Genomic DNA, 17,104 nt, shown 5'->3' on the forward strand with positions numbered 1-17,104 from the left:
TTCAATCAAGTCCTTCTATTAACTCTGTCCAATTTGACTAATAAAAAATGTTGACATAACCTTTTGCTATTATGTTTTTCTCCTATGTGGCCATCTCGGGTGCGAAATGATAACGCTTTTAGGCGGGAAGAGTTTTTTTTTTTTTCAGAAATAATTATTTTCTATTTATATCCTAGAAAACAATTTCTAAGTAAAAGAACCCGTTTGATAACCGCACAAAATTTCTACTCTTGGAATAGAAAAAAATAGAAATGTGTTTAGTAACGCAACAATTTCTTTTTTGTATTTATTCATTTTTTATTCTTGCTCATGGCCCGCCCCTCGCTGCCACTGCTGCATGAATGCCGGCCGCCGATCGTCACCGCCGATCGCCACTCGCACACCCCATTGGTCGCGCAACGACCGGCGGTGGCGGCGGTGTCGACGACCGGCGGCGGCAGTGGCCCGGCGTCCGGAATCGGCGGCGACATCCGAGCCGGCGCGCCGCGACAAGAGAGAGAAATAAAAGAAAAATAAAAAAGAAAATTTGCCTATTTCTAGAAATTGTTCAAAACAAGAATCAACTTTTTTTCGCTTCTCATTTTTACTCCAAATCTATTCCCTGGCTAACTTTCTATTTCCGTGAATAAAAAAACAACTTGCGTTGTCAAATGAATTTGTTCTTTTTTTTGTTCCGGGAATAAAAGAACAAAATTCGGAAGAAATAGAAACTTTACCATACACTACCCTCGTGGCCAAAAATATCATTTTGGTCCAAATTTGATTTTTTATATAGAAGATTTATTTAAATAAAACCCAAAATAAACTAAATTAGAGAGAGAAACCCAGTGATGAGGGCTACAAGCCCTTCCTGCTATTACTCCACCATTGTTGGATCCTAATGACCATTGCCTGCTATAGGCGAGGGCCTAAGGCCCTGCCCCCAATCTAGCCGAGTGTCACTAGCCCTTCCTCACCGTTGCCGCCCCTTCCCGGTGATGATGGGGCAATATTGGTGAGGGCTTGCAACCCTCATGACTTGGTTTTACCCTTTTTTTGAAAAAAAGAAAAAGAAAAAGAAAGAAAGTTAGCTTATTTTATAATCTTATTTTAAATTAAATTGATATTGAAAATAAGATTTGGATCAAATTGACGTTCTTTTAGTCTTATAGTCCATGGATTAGCTACTTAATTGCCGTGTAGGATAAAATTATAAAAATAAAAATCATTTCAGTAATTTCTGTTAGCCAAATTGAACCAAGTTAACGGAAGAAATTAATTGTATAAATATAATAAATTTTAAGATTTAATAGCACTTTCACAAATTTTAAGACTTTTGGTGCACGTACTTTTTTTTTTTTTTTCATTTTACACCCTCTACTATATTTGATTTTTTATTTTCCATTAATTTTTGAAAAACAAATTTGTTTAACAACAAATATCCTCGTCACGGTTGCCTATCCCTCTTCGTTTATCCACAGCACACTTCAGCGGCAGCGGGCACGGTGCAGACAAAGATGACCCGCAGCGCAAGATGAACGCTTGAGAATTCCCACTTCGATCGCTGCCCCTTCAGCGGGACTCCTCCAGCTTCTCACCATCTCTGCACAGAAAGAGAGAGAGAGAGAGAGAATTTGCTGACCAGTCGCCGCCATGGAGGTCGCTCCTCCCCTCAACTCAGTCCACTGCCGCCTGAGTGAGCGCTCTCTCCATCTCCTCTCACATGTTCTTGTAAGCGTTCCGGTGCTCTTCTGCAATTTCTCATTCTCTGTCTGTGTCTCTCTCTCTCTCCGTGCAGTGCGAAATCCCGGTTGCAGTCATCTGGTGAAGGCGGCTCCCACCTCCGTTCCACTGGTAACCAACTCTCCCCTCGCTCGGTCCGTCTGCTGTGCCTGTTGGACATATGACGATCGACGTTAATCTCTGTTGGCAATGCTGCTCATGTACCCATTTGATCATTTGCTGCTAATTGCTTGGTGCGACCGGGGCGAGGGTCCCAACGTCGTTCTCCGCGGGGGGCGGGGGGCGGTCGTGCGAAATCGGCTCAATGGGTCGATTTTCATGCTCTAGCTAAAGAGCCTGCACTTGGATGTTGAGTTCGAATTGTTGGAATTTTGGTCGGGTCCTGTGTAGTCCGAGATGAAGCAAGAGGCGTCGTGAGTTGTGGTCGACGTGGTCGCTCTGAGATGCTTTGTGATTCTATAATGTGCTGTTCTTCTTGCTGGAGAAATTTGGATCTATATTGGTGCATGGAAGTTAAAAACTGAATTTTCCTTTCCAATGGTACAAGGTGCAAGGTTCACAGAGGGAAGTAGCTTTTGTATGTGTGGCCCAGTGACTGAATATTTTATGGGAATCCCACGTGATTAGATGGCTCAATGACTTAAGGATTCGAGCTGTAACAAACGTGGAACAATGTTTTACCTTTGGTTCCCCTGCATTAACTGATTAATTTGAAAAAGCGCGCCATCTTAGTTGTGTAAAGGTCTTTTTTTTTTTAAATGTTTCATGTGCAGATTTCCTCGTCTTCCAAAAGCAGGGGTTTCAGGATCTCCTTTCCTACAAATGCAAATTCTCTTAAAAGTAGTTTCTCTGGTGCTGGTGCACTTGGTTCTTTGAAGGTATGTTTCATCGAAGCTGCTTAGTTGTTTCTTTATGAAGTTGCTGGCTGTTCTAAATATCTGATTCTGCACCATTCGTTTTAGATCTGTATGCGAATCACCTACTCATTGTAGGTGTAGTCATAGGGTAAGTATTACGTTCTTGATGATGCGGCCAGCTCATATCTCCATTTATAAGGGCATCGAGCTTACTATTCATAGGGACAAACTGAGTTTTGAGAACTGATTCAGTTAATTTAAGCACATCACTAGTTTTTAAGAACTAATTTTTGCTTGCATATGACCAAGGTAGTCCTACCAGGTCTTGTAGTTTCCATCCAGTTGTCAATTCTTATTGCTATATATGATCATGCAACATCCCACATTTGCAGTCATCAATCCACCTTTCAGCAAACCGATACCATTATCCAACTACAACCAGTTGTTGCTTTTAATTTTAGCATGTGCTAGTTATTTTTCTTATCTATCATAATCATTTGACCCTATTTATAATTATATTTGGCTTATTTGGTTATGAAATTGCTTCTAGAAGCAGTCTTCATTAGTTTCTACATTCAGCAAGGAAGTACTTGCCGAAGGCTCAGTGAGTCTAACTAATGGATGTTGATGGTCATGACTCGTAGTCTTTTGTTTATATGTACAAGTCACTACCAATATCTTGGAGTATGTTTGGGATACTGCTTTGTTTATGTGAGATTTCTGAGTTCTTTTGCTTAAAGAGCAAGCTGCATTTTAGATGCTACGTGCTTACCAAAGATCAATCAAAATCTAGTTGTTTAAATGGTTATTTTTCTGAAACAGATGAAACTGACAAACAAGCCCGTGTTGAAACATTATCTTTTCCATTCAGTTGACTTCCTGCAAATCTGTTTCTACGTGAGTGACTTGATTCTTCTTTTCTAAACTCCCTTTCAAGGGTATATTAGTTTGATTGAGTTTTGAACTGTCAGTTCAATGAGAACATTTGCCGGAATTAAAATCTAGGAGAAACAATCGTGTCAAATAAGCTTTGATTGTTGCCTGGCGTGATGATGATCTACTTGAGTAATTTTGGACAGCTAGAATCCTATTTATGCTTGGTCCATGTGGTTTGTGTCACCACATATTCGTAACCTGAATCACTTTTAAGCTCAGATAACATTTGTTCCTTCATCAGACGGAACTTCCACTTTGGGTGCAGCCTTTTCAGGAAACATGTATTAACTGCTAGTAAGAAGATAAAAGTACCAACTAGTGAATCTAGGAACCATGCCATCAGAAAGTTATTGATCATGTGGTTGCCCTAACCTTTGTGCCGCTGGTCCTTCAGTGGAGTTGAAACAAAACTGCTGTTAAATTTTGCTTCATGGTTTCTTTTTTATATTTTGCAGCATTACTGTCAGAGATTCTCGGTTCCTTCAACATCTTCTCTCTCATCAGATAGGTCATATCAACAGTATGTGGTGACCATCAGGAATGATCATCCTCAAAATGCAGATTTTCCTCGCACCTACTCAAGAAAAGAGAAGAAACCCTTCAAAGTACCAATTGTTGAGATGAGGCGAGCAGCAAGGGAGAGACTTAAGAAGAGGAAAGATCAGCCCAGAAAACCTGTTTCACCTCCGAAAAATGGGCTGGTCGTTAAAAGCCTTATACCATTGGCTTATAATGTTTTCAATGCAAGGATTACATTAATCAACAATCTCAAGACACTCTTGAAAGTAGTACCGGTCCTTGCTTGTGGGTAATATTCTTGCACATTTAATGGTCTTGAAGATCCTTTTTCTGATGACATAAACTAATGGCATCTGTGGCTATAATTTGTTTTTCACAAGACAATTCAGCCTTCATTTCTTTACATGAAAGGATTTTCTTGCCTCACTTGCTTGCCACAATAGTTTCATGTCTGCTTGTAGATAGTCACTAAATGTTCTTCCTGTCCACGAAGTCACATTTCTGACACAAATAGAACCACTATTTTCACTCAAGAAATAGGTGGCATGTTGACTGAGTTTTACATTCTTTTACACTTTTCAATGTCCTAGTTCATCTTTGTTTTTGGTGGCTGTTGGAGATCCTTTTATGGCTCACAGAAATTTTCTAGATGATTCAGCAATAGCTGTTGCTGTAGATGGTGTTTTTGCGGGGGAAACTCTATTGAACTATTTAATAGTTGTTGAAATAAGGCCATATCACTTGATGACTGTAGAAATTGAATGGCTTCACATAATAGTTACTTCTTGCAAGGAAACTGCAGATTTGACTTCTAAGCCTTACAGTTGCATCTGTATGGTCATTGGACTGTGGCACTTTACTGTTAAAGCCATTAAATGGATCTAGTCCTTGATGAGCCAAGTTATTTATCACGTAGCCTACATTTCCAGTATTGGTTGACATATCTAATTTTCCTTATGGACTTTTAAATTGGTCAATAATGTACCACCATAACCCATGCAGGTGGTGCGGTGAAATCCATGTGGGACCTGTTGGGCATCCATTCAAGTCATGTAAAGGTCCAAATTCATCTATGCGCAAGGGCCATCATGGGTGGACAAACGCCACCATTGAAGATATATTGCCACCAGTTGAAGCTTATCACCTATTTGATAGACTTGGGAAGCGTATCTCTCATGATGAGAGGTTTTCAATTCCTCGAATCCCTGCTGTAGTTGAGCTCTGCATCCAAGCTGGTGTTGAAATTCCCGATTTACCTACGAAAAGGAGGAGAAAACCTATAATTCGTATCGGGAAGAAAGAATTTGTTGATGCGGATGAAAGCGAGCTCCCTGACCCCATCCCAGAAGCTCCCATAATTCCAATGCTGACTGAACTACCTGATTCTCAGACACTGGCACCATCTGATGATGAAGAAAAGCTCTTGCTGGCAGAGGAAACATTGCAGGCATGGGAGAAGATGAGGCATGGATCCAAGAAGCTGATGAGGGTGTACCCCGTGAGGGTTTGTGGATACTGTCCAGAAGTGCACGTGGGTCCAACTGGGCACAAGGCGCAGAATTGCGGGAACACAAGCACCAACAACGGAATGGGCAGCATGGATGGCAATCTGCTGTGCTCGATGACTTGATACCTCCTAGATACGTATGGCATGTTCCCAATGCTGATGGCCGTCCATTACAACGAGAGCTAATAAGCTTCTATGGAAAAGCGCCTGTGGTGGTTGAGATATGTGTGCAGGCTGGTGCAAACGTGCCAGAGCAGTACAAACCAACCATGAGATTGGATGTAGGGATTCCCTTGGATGTCAGAGAAGCGGAAATGGTAGTTTGAGGTGATTGCAGTGTGTCCAATAGTTGGAATATCTTACAGCACACGCTAGAAGATAGTAGACGGCATAAAGGTCCAGCTCGGTGAGAGTTTTTCCTTTCGCCGAACTGTCTGACACCCAATATGACGAGCTCTAGCTATTCCATAGTTTTTGCTTAGAACCGTTGTAATCAATGTAGAGTAGAACTATACCTGGAAAGCGATTCATTCATTGAGGTCATTGTTTTTGTATAATAGGGGGTACCGAACCTATCATTTCCTCAAGAAGATCTGATACTTCATATTTTTCTTTGAAGATAAGTTGGATATTTCCTAATTGTTTTTATGTGCGGTTTTCTGTGTCTGTAAAAGCATTAGCATCAGTGTACACCTCAGACCTTGCAAGGGAGTATTTACTTGACAGATCAATTCTGCTTAATTTTGTCATTTATCATTTGTGTTGTCATCATTTGGCCAATAGTTGCAGTCTACTATTCATCAACCTTTTTACTGTGTATGCGTAGTCTTTATTGGTGCTTTTTTGGGCAACTTAAGCTATCTTTCGGGATTCTCATTAGAGTCAATTAGACGGGCATAATCATTCTGGCCATAATATGCTTCCTTCTGGCTTCTCATTCCGTGAAGCCATTTTTTTGGAGTTATTAACTAAATCCCTTCAATGAAGGAAAAATGGAAAGCGGTCAACAATTATGTGATGAAGTCCTTCCCATTCTCCTGCTACAGATGACAGGCTGTAGAGATCTTGTGGTGAAACTTCGCTTCAGATTAGCACGGCAGAAATCTGGGATGGAGAATAACCTGAGACTTTCTTCTGAATCTGCTTTCGATTTATTTTGACGGTAGTCTCTCTCTGTTTTAGCAAGCTGGATGCTACAAAGTGATCTTGGACGTTCTTCTCCAGCGTTGCAGAAGCAACAAATCTGGAGAAGGCTCATCCGCAACCAGCTTTGAAAGCTCTCAAGGGCAGTCTCGTGACCAAGGACGCGGTATGCATTTTCATTTGCTTAGTTCCATGTCCTGTGAACAGCGAGCTGTGCTTTTCAGAATGAGAAATTCCATTCTGGGACGTTCAGTTTTGAGGTTAAAAAACTGGCCTCATTCCCCGGGTATCTTCTACAATGCATGTTGCAATCATTTTTCGGGAAGTAGTTTTTGGGTCTCTTGCCAATTCGTGGGTCTTAATCTGCTTCACCAGAAGATTGCTAAGTTCTCATGAAATAATAGCTCCAGGCAAGCATTGGAGGATGCTCTTCTTGTATTCTGGCTCCCAGATGCTTGACTGAGGAATGTGTACATGCAGCGAAAAAGCAAAATGAGCCGTCTAGGATTGTCTTTGTTAGTGCTACCGGTGCTGGAGAAACTGCTAATCCGGCAAACGTTTGTGATGAAATTCATGAGCACAAGGCACAGAATTGCGTGGCATACAAGCACCGAAAGCGGACTGGGGCAGCTCTGCTCGGCGACCCGATAGCTCCCTGATGTCAAGAGCCCCATGCCACCTGCTCGATATTGGGAGTAAACTCGACACTATTAGATGATAGATTTATCACGGGTGTATCATTTTAGGATTTTTTTATAAAATGAATATTAATTTTGGATAAATATAATACGGTTGTACTAGTTTCAATTTTTTTTTTTTTTGCGGTATAAAAATTAGTTTAAGACAAATGTAGCGTGGATATATCAGTTTCAATTTTCATTTTACTATAGGTAAGATATGGTACATGAAGATAAATAAGAGGGATAAGGAAGCAAAACCCCACCATACATACATACTTTTAGCAATAGAAGGAATTTTTAGAATAGAAAATTTTGCATCACGACAATTTTCTTTGGAGGCAACCATATTATTGAATTGTTTAGCTTTTGATAATAATTTCTTGTTCCATAAATCACTCATTCATTGTATGCGTAATTCGGATTGATCATAACAAACCAATTTAAAATACTTTTTTAGTAAGGTCATGTTACGCAAAAGATGATACATGAATTTATGTTAGATTAATGTCTTCATGTGTTATAAACATTTACTTATTGCTAGAGTTGAATATCATATAAATGAACAAGGAGTACATTACAAATTAGCTGGGTTTCTATTTTTATAACATACTTCGTGTGGAAAAAGTAAAATCAAAGTGAGGAAAAAAAAGGGGTTTTGAAAATTAAATACATTATCAAGGGGAATAAAAAAAAGAAAAAAAAGTGGGAGTGGATATGAAGAAAGTCAGTGCAAGATGCCGGGGACGCCTTGAAATTGGCAAAAAGAATCGCTTGAGGATCACTCGCCTCAGTCTACCAACTTCATCTCTCTCCTCGTCGCCGCGCTAACAACACCAACTCAAAGCGAGAGAGATCAGCCGCCGCGATCGCCGCCGTCCAGCAGAGAGCTTTCCGCCATGGAAGTCGCTTCCTCTTCTTCTCCTCCTCCGCAGCAGCACTCGTTACGGCTCTGTCGCAGTGCGCTCTCTCTCTCTCTCTCTCTCTTTGTGTGGCGTGCATGTTGCGTCTTCTGTGCTTTCACGCGCGTTTCTGATTTCTTTCTCTCGTTCTGTTTCTTGCGAAGTGCGGAACTCAGGTTTCGGGGACTCGAGGAGCTTCTCCCCGCCGCCTCTCGTGCCGGTAATCTCCGCCGCCCTCTCTCTCCGTCGTTCGTTTTCGCGATCGAACCTCCCGGGGGTTCGGAGGCGCCTCTCTCTCTCTATTTTCTTTTCTTTCTTTCGTGCTTTCTTCGCGATTGATTTCGGAATCTCCGTTTCGTTTCCTTGAAAACCGAGCAAACTCGGCGCCTTTTTCGATCGTCGAATCTAGTGCGGCTGCTCGTGTTCCTCCCGCGAAGTGCGTTGGATTCAGTCTCACTTTTGTCCGCGCCTGTGCGTTTCGTTCGGAAGAGGAGGGTGAACCTGGGGACTGCGGCGGAGTGTTGGTTGACTGGACTATGAGATGATTTTTTAGAAGCTTTAAGCATTAGATTGATGATTTGCCAAATAGCAGAAGGCGTAACAGCAGTGTACATGTAGGATTATAGTGAAAACATAAGAGGAATAGGAACAGACTGAGTTGTGAAAAAGGATGAGCTGCTGAGCATCTTCTGTTTTGCATCTGTTGCTTGTCAGTTTAGATGAGGTTTATGATGACACCAGGATTTTTTTATGGCCTTTACGTTCCGCTCATCTTTATCGCAGTTGATAATTTTCTTTTTGTCTGAATCTTTTTGCAGTTCTCTGTGCACAAAGGAGCTAATAGTGGGCACTCTCTTTATAGACCTTTGATTCTTAGAAGTTCCAGTAATTGTAAGTATTCATGTTTTAGCATGTACAGTGCAAAGAGTAACAATGAACTACATTATCAGTATCATTATATGGGTTCCATTGAAATGAATGGGTTCATTGCGGTGTTTCATTTCTAGTTTGCTCTTTTATAGACGTCCTCCTTAGGGCCTTACCTAGAAAGTGTTGTTTCGTAGACCTTGCCATGATCAGGGTGCTGAAAGTTACAATCTCGGATCGTTATCTGGTCTGATTGTGTGGTGCCTGTGTCTAGTGCTGCATTTTCAGAAAGGGAGGTTAAGCCATGCTTCAGGATTACTGTGAGAGAGGAAAATGAAAGCACTACTCAACATATATTGACCTCTTTATCTCTCTTTTCTGAATCTTGATTTGTTCGAGCAACTCAAAGATTTCCTTCCGGGGCCTCCTATTGCTTGTACCTTGCACTCATCATTGGCTATTCCTTTTGGAAACCTCCAGTGAATATGTTTGGGTCTGTTCTAAGAATCACACATATGAGTGATGATTTTGGATGTATTGAAAGGACAATAAACGTGAGAAGTGAGAATGATTTTTTACACTAGCTGGGGACAAAGTTTTGTGTCCATGGTACCATAATATCCTTTTTCCTGAAAATATATAAACCTGTGGGGTGGCACTTAGATGGTAGATTGATTGGATAGGATCAGCTAGGTGATTATTATTTTAATTTCTTGAATGACTAAGAAGTTGGGTAAGAACATATAGAATGTTATCCATGATGCCACTAAGAAAATGATGTCGCCTTGGCTTTTCTGCAGCAGTCTGTTCTGGAGTGCCGTGCTATCAACTACATCTTCTCATTCTTTCAATTTCAAAAAATGGTTCAACTGTGACTGTTTGGAACTTGAGTAGTTTGTGGGAACATGGCGCCACTGATATGGTAGTGCCTTTTGAAAAGGTGCCATGCCCATAAAAGATTTTCAATTGGCCTAAAATATCTGTTTGCTAGAAGTATCTATCTTTCTAATGAACTTCTGCGGGACAAAATAATTACCCACATGGTACTTTTTGGTTCAGATGGAAATTCACACAAAGGGAGGAGAAAGGTGAAAACAGCAACCCTATGCCTCTTTTTGTTGAAGTAGATGACACGGAAATCTAATGGATAAATGGGGCACTATAGAGGAAGGTTTTAAATTTCATTAAAAACCATTTCTAGGACATTAGTGGTTGCTTATATTTTTCTCTTCATTTCTTGTATTTAGGTTTTTAAGAATTAGAGGTGGTCATGTGACATGATACAACTCAGTAGAGTTGTATGATGAGGACAGTGTATGATGAAAGTACATAGATGGAAGGGAGTATTGACTGCTGATCCTTAGTGTTTATCCAAGGAAAAAAGATGAAGTAAGAGATATTTGATTTTATAGGGACATAAGCCAATTTTTTGAGATTTTTTGCTCTATACATGATATGAGATTAATATCATGTATGCCTTACTAAAGTTAAATTTATTTTGAAAGTCCATATTTCTTGAAGATTCGGTGTGAGGTTTGCTTTTTCTTCTGATTGTCAAGTGATGGGGACTAAGAAGAGTAGCATAAAGAGTCTCAGGTTGATGTGGGTGCCGTTTGCATTTTCACATTGTTAGACATCACTTCAATTCTTCATGAGTTTTGTTTTACCCCTCAAGACTTAGATTCTTCTTGCATCATTGTAGTAAGCTCTCAAATTCTTTGGTGAGTTTTTCATACTTGCATTGCAGTAAATATGCATACACCTAATTCCCAGCATCTGCTACTTCTGGTTTCAGTTTCTTCAAAATGCTTTTTCCACCACTCAAAGAAGCAAATCCCTGTTTTACGGCATCATCCTACCCGGAAAGTTGAGTTCAACAGGCCATATTACTATGATAGGTGGTACTCTCAGAGTAGATTTTATAGGTATACTGTCGCAAGATCTGAATTGGCTGAATTTGGGAATTCTGGTGCAGCTCTTCCCTTGCCAGGTCTGTTTGAAGTCTATCATCCATTCCCGCCACCCCCTCCCCCAACTTGAAAATTACAATCTCAATGCTATTCTGTTTTCCCTGTTGAATCGCAGTGCATGAAGTAATTGGTAAAGTGAGAGGAGTTTGCTTCTACACTGTCACCGCAATTGCCGCAATTATTCTTTTTCAGCTAATGCTGGTGGCACATCCTTTTGTGCTCCTCTTTGACCGATATCAAAGAAAAGCTCAGCATTTCATTGCCAAGATTTGGTCTACATTGAGTGTTGCTCCGTTTGTTAGAATTGAAGTTCAGGGATGGGAGAATCTTCCTCCACCAGACACTCCTGCTGTTTATGTTTCCAACCATCAGAGCTTTTTTGACATATATACTCTCCTCACCCTAGGGAGAAGCTTTAAGTTCATCAGCAAGACCAGCATATTCCTCTATCCCATTATTGGCTGGGCAATGTATTTGTTGGGTACTATTCCTTTGAAACGAATGGACAGCCGAAGCCAATTGGTAAATTCTCTCGTTTCATTTGTTGATGAAGTGTTCCTTTGTATTATTTGGTTTGTTGGTAACAGTCTTAGACTTGTGGTATGGAATGTTGATCTTGGTTTTATTGTATATCGTTGTTTTAGAATATTTTTGTCTTCTGCTCGTAGCAATGCTTTACCTGGTGCATATGTAGGTTTTATGGATAAAATTGTTCTTATCTCAGTTTATTGACAATCTTGGTTCCCTACATGTAGGAATGTTTTAAACGGTGCATGGATCTTGTTAAGAAGGGAGCATCTGTCTTTTTCTTTCCTGAGGGAACGCGGAGTAAAGACGGAAAATTAGGTGATTTCAAGGTGATGCCCCGTTGCCTTTTTTATAGTCTCAAAATGCTAATTTTATGAGATCAGTTGACATGAACTGAATTTTGCTTCTATATGCATAAATGGAGACCAAGGTTGTCGAGTCTGTAGGACGATCTTCTATATGTTCTTCAACATGGATATGGGATTTATGTCATTCTTTTTGGTATAAATTGCTTAAGAGATAATGACATTCTGGTTAATACAAGGAAGGAAGAGTAGACTTCTTGACATCTACTAAGATGGAAAAGTATTTTCTGATGCATTGTTTATCTTGACATGTAGAAAGGTGCATTTAGTGTTGCAGCGAAGACCAGAGTACCTGTGGTACCTATGACCCTGATTGGAACTGGCAAAATCATGCCGGCAGGACACGAGCGCATTGTAAATTCAGGATCTGTGAAAGTGGTTATACATAAGCCAATCGAAGGTGGTGATGCTGAAACCTTGCGCAATGAAGCTAGAAGTACTATAGCAAAAGTTCTGAATTCTCAAGGATGAGGAACTTAGTAAGACAAGTTCAGTTCCTTCTGCAATCTGAGAATTTATTCCATTTTTTTGCACAATGGAGAGATAAAAGGTACGAGTTGCCTATAGTTTTGCTTATTTCCACGACCTACTTACCAAATATATACATATACATATATATACTCGACAATCTGGTACAGCTTTTAGATGATATGGCTGATCAAATCTTCAAATTGAAATCAAATACTGTGATGCAGATTGCTTATTGACCTAGTTAGTTACTTGTGATTTTCATCATCATTTTCTGTTAAACTTTTGCTGAATGCTGGTGTGCATGGAAGTTCTTCTGTTGATAAGGTAAACAGTGAACAAGCCTGGTTTTGATGGGTGCTTCATGCATGCACCAAGGATTGTTTTGGGTAAACATTGATTCCAAATGTCTACTTGTTTCTCTTTTTAGATAATTACTGATTTTATTTTTTCTTCTTATTCTTGTAAAACTTCTATTCCCTCAGCTTTTCCAAATGGCACTTCTTTTTCTACCTATTCCAAGCTTGAAGCTATGTCTTCGTCATACTTGATATCAATTGGATGAGATCCTACCGAGTCATGGGTTGACTGTAGTGGACATGTAAGATTAGAAAGATGGATAACTGCACTCCTACTGCATTTTTGTTGCTGAAGTCTCTCAACATAATGAATTTGTAGTTATTGATGTATGCCTAGGTAAAATAAGTGAACAAAATCCAAATGGTGTTATCATGCATTGTGCCATAGATCTACATAGGCCATACCCATCCAGAGTAGCCAGGCAAGCCCTTGCTGGCAAGTGCCGATGCTAGGGCATTTGGATGCTCTTGCTCTCTCTCTCTCTCTCTCTGTGACACATGCCCATCTTTATAGAATCAGTTGCCTATCCTTGTTCACGCTAACAACTGTTTAACAGCCACCAGCTCACTGGTGTGTGGCATCGACCATGGGCTTCTGGTAGGTGGTCAACCAATGGTTGGCAAACCACGAGGGCGAATCTCATTTTTATTGTTTTAACCTCTTTTGTTATATCTGGCCTTCAATGTGGGCGAAGTTTAGGAGTTGTCATTTCTGACTTATACCAGTGATTTCCCTTGACTTATTTCGATTAGCACGCGTGTGCCTGGGTGTGTATTGCAATCCAAATTCATCTTATTGGAAATTATACATTGAAAACCTCATGCAGCCCTAGATTTTGCTATCTTATTAGACCTAATGTATGCATATTCGTTATTTCTGCAGGCGATTGCAGAGGACAGATTGTGCAGTACAAAAATGTAGTTAAAAACATTCTTCCTGTTTGGCGCGATGTTGTGACTTGTTCACCTTACAACCACGAGAGCTGGTTTGATTTAGTCATGAACAGATCACTGACTGCTATAGAAGCTTTCATCCCATCCTTCCCCGCCCGGCATGCTCTCCCAACCTGGCATACCTGAGTTTAAATGGTAAAGTTTCTCAAGGTTGAAAAATGATTGCGCACGTGTATTAAACGTAATGCATTCCTTGTGAATCGAATTATGGGAGGCTGCGATCACAAACCGTAATATTTTTTTTTGGGTATATTGAAAGTGAATGGAAGGGAGGTTCTCTGGAAATTCTGTGATAGCGAATTTGAAAACTATACGAACCAAAGCAATTGAATGTATTAGTTTCCATTTTGTAATCGTTCTTTTCTTTTTTCGAGAAGTGGTAATGCTTGTTCGGTTTCTTCATACATCTTGCAGCAACTGAATCTAGCTTACATACAATAATTGTGCTATACGGTGCGATGGACGGTCGATTTATGCACTGAACTTTCGAACTCACATTCCTGAAGCTCTTCATACCTAATGAAACTTCCAACTTCCTCCTGTGTTCGGAACTTGTTCTCCAAAGTCCGGACGTGGGGTCTGGATATTCGTGATCGGCTGGACGGACTCGCACTCAATCTCTCTCTCTATGGGCCCTAGTCCTGCAAAACACAATCGAGATTGGGCTTACTCGACAAGAATGAAACAGAGTTCTGTCTATATCCTATCCTAACGCTATCCAAGGGAGGAAACTCCCAATGCATCCGGTCCGTGGTGGGGCTTGATCGCCTATCACACGTAACGCTCGATCTCCAGTGATTTGGTAGTTGAGGACTTGCTCCAAGATTCCCGGTGGCCACATTCAGATGAGGACAGAAGCTGCGACTGTTGTGTGAATGTGCACTGCCTGAGCCCATCATCTAAGTACGTAAAGATTTAGGTACTTGACAGGGTCCCAATGAAAGGAATTTACCTATTCATCATCCCTTGGATCGTTTGGCCGTGCTGATCAATCGCAATACAGCGGTCGGTGGGTGTTGAGCCCTGGAGCCCATCCGAAACGTCAAAATCGACGCATCCCCAACATGCCGGTACCTCATCATGTGGTGAATTGAGAGATTTGTCATGGTGGGTGAGGCCATTGATGATTTTGTCCGTCTATTTTGAATTTGAAAAAGTAATTGGCTACTTCGATGGTTTATTTTGATTTGATTGGCTATATGCTTATTGATCCGTCTGTGAGATAAAAAATAATTAGGAATTGGCCAACAAGGTATTAGCTTAAATAACAGAGGAGTTTGCTCTCCTTCTTATGATCTTAGGTTTAAGCTTTGTACAAGACACTTCAAGAGTAAAATCATGTATGCATTGGGCCGGTGTGGAAGAATGTGCAAAAATTGATCCGGACACCATATGTTTTTTTTTTCTCTCAGGAAATTGGGAACTAAACGGTCAAGACCAATCAACTAAGGTTCTAGTTGAGTGTGCTATGAAGGAGTTGGTGGGATGCTAACGATGGACTTAAAATAAAAAGGGTATTTTATCTCCAAAGCGTGTATGCAATAAATCAGATGAGAAAAAAAGGATCTAATAGATGAGATGCCCATGATCACATCGAAATGTTCACGTGATAATAAAATTTTTGGGGTTTGTTTGACGAGTTCGGTTGACTTCTTGCTGATCGTATGAGGGTGAAAATAGAGAAGTTTAAGGCCACCTTTTTACTGTTTAGATGCAATTTTGTTAATTAAATTAAAAAAGCCGTTCATCAAGGGCTATGCCTAAAATATTTACCTAGGTATATAAATTTTTCATGATTGTCGAAAATGCTTTGCTTCGGAAAGTTTTCGTTTATGGTGAAAAGGTACTTATTAGACTTTTTCGCCAAAAATGGAAAAAACAAAAAAAAAAAGCCAAGTGCATGAATGAATCAAAGAATTTTCCCATGATTCTAAATATAGTGTCGTGTTAAAAAAAAATAATAATAAGTTCACCCCTACTTCAAGACCCGACCTACTTTCGCAAATATTTGTCCGAATATTTTCACCATAATAATAAGCACGAAAATTTCGAGCATTACAAAGACAAACAATGTAGAAAAAGTTGCATTAATACAAATTCTGCTTTGCTAATGTCAAAATTCATATCCGAGCTGTCTGGTTTAAACAGTCAACTTTTCATGTAAATTATTTCCCCAATATATGAATACATGTATAGACAAATACATACACAATATAGGCACAAGCCATGTTCACATACGGAGCTTATACATGGTCAAAGACTCAAATGGACATCACTATCACTTCACATTCATCCTTATCCACGGCGCTTCAATCCCGTGAACAATCCACGCTTTTCCCGATCACAACTCCAAAAGCTAATTATCTTTTTCGTTTTTCTTTTTTACTTTTTCTTTTTCAATAACAGATATTTATCTGACTACTCAGCATTTCCTCTTTTTTTTTTTTTTTTTTTTCCTTAGCAGTCAAATATAATTGACCTCGTACTCTAGATCGTCATAAATTCAAAAAGAATCTTCTAGATTCACTTCACTTTTTATAACTTTTTTTTTTTCCTTTTCTGGGTCTTGGATGCACACATTTTGACTTTCTAAAATCGAAACATCGAAGACTTTATAGAACAATTATCTAATCCTTCATGATTTTTTAAAGTCAGAATAATATTTTTTACTTGTCATAGTTACTATTCTTGTCTTCCATTTTCTCACGGAAAACAATACAAATAATTTGCGTATATTGGTTTAATATCTAATGTTGTCATTGAACTTTTTATATATGTTCAATTTAATTATTATTCTACATGAAAATGCTAGACATTGTTCGTTAATTTGAATTAGTAAAACGATTATATTTGAATATTTTCATATAATTTAACGACTAAATTCAATATTTATGAAAATTCAAAAATCATATTGAACAAAATTGAAAGTTCATGGGAGATATCGCACATTTAAATAAAGTTCGAATCCAAATTAAACAGAGTAAAAATTCATGGATAAATATTATACATCTAACTGAGATTCAGGGATTATTTAATATGATTATTTTCTTTTCTCTCCTTTTTTGAAAGATTGAAAAAACAGAAAATTATGTTATTCCTTCTAAAAACTGGACAGCGGACACGACAAGCTAGAAGCCCCGGCGCAACTTCCACGTCGCAAAGCGACGATCGCGACGGAGGGAGCGCGTGAGGAGTAGCGGCAACTCGGTCTCTCCGTCAACAAACGTTGCTTTCGGCAGTTGGCGCTTGACCGCGCGAGCACGCTCCCTTTCGCCGTCACCCACTCAGGGGCAATCCCGTCATTTCGAGTTACCCACCTCACCCCTCCAT

At 39.8% G+C, this 17,104-nt stretch overlaps 2 protein-coding genes across 3 annotated transcripts; both read left to right on the top strand.

The window, feature by feature from the left end:
* Nucleotides 1–1,463: 1,463 nt before the first annotated feature.
* Nucleotides 1,464–6,309, top strand: LOC104437489 (APO protein 2, chloroplastic). Its single transcript, XM_039308033.1, is given in 7 exon segments — nucleotides 1,464–1,675; nucleotides 1,778–1,833; nucleotides 2,496–2,600; nucleotides 3,402–3,476; nucleotides 3,971–4,323; nucleotides 5,037–5,599; nucleotides 5,602–6,309. Coding segments are annotated over 7 exon segments (1,461 nt in total). The 5' UTR covers nucleotides 1,464–1,632; the 3' UTR covers nucleotides 5,868–6,309.
* Nucleotides 6,310–8,111: 1,802 nt separating this feature from the next.
* LOC104437488 (1-acyl-sn-glycerol-3-phosphate acyltransferase BAT2, chloroplastic) lies at nucleotides 8,112–14,176 on the top strand. Of its 2 annotated transcripts, none has more exons than XM_039310203.1 (8): nucleotides 8,112–8,321; nucleotides 8,428–8,483; nucleotides 9,082–9,154; nucleotides 10,926–11,120; nucleotides 11,216–11,622; nucleotides 11,856–11,957; nucleotides 12,249–12,481; nucleotides 13,704–14,176. In XM_039310203.1, the coding sequence occupies exons 1-7, from the start codon at nucleotides 8,261–8,263 to the stop codon at nucleotides 12,462–12,464; spliced, it is 1,110 nt and encodes a 369-aa protein (XP_039166137.1). In that variant the 5' UTR covers nucleotides 8,112–8,260; the 3' UTR covers nucleotides 12,465–12,481; nucleotides 13,704–14,176. The 2 variants fall into 2 exon arrangements, 1 of the variants encoding a protein (XP_039166137.1); XR_001985879.2 differs by having other exon boundaries at nucleotides 8,113–8,321; nucleotides 12,249–12,543.
* The last annotated feature ends 2,928 nt before the right edge of the window (nucleotides 14,177–17,104 follow it).

The sequence above is a fragment of the Eucalyptus grandis genome, chromosome 3 (assembly GCF_016545825.1).
Source record: "Eucalyptus grandis isolate ANBG69807.140 chromosome 3, ASM1654582v1, whole genome shotgun sequence".
Classification (NCBI taxonomy): Eukaryota; Viridiplantae; Streptophyta; class Magnoliopsida; order Myrtales; family Myrtaceae; genus Eucalyptus; species Eucalyptus grandis.

Excerpts from the sequence above, each read along its gene's own strand:
- LOC104437488 (XM_039310203.1), top strand. The coding sequence starts at position 8,261 with ATGGAAGTCGCTTCCTCTTCTTCTCCTCCTCCGCAGCAGCACTCGTTA. Across the intron at positions 8,322-8,427 it reads CTCGTTACGGCTCTGTCGCA|TGCGGAACTCAGGTTTCGGG; the intron begins GTGCGCTCTCTC and ends TTTCTTGCGAAG. Across the intron at positions 11,121-11,215 it reads TGCAGCTCTTCCCTTGCCAG|TGCATGAAGTAATTGGTAAA; the intron begins GTCTGTTTGAAG and ends GTTGAATCGCAG.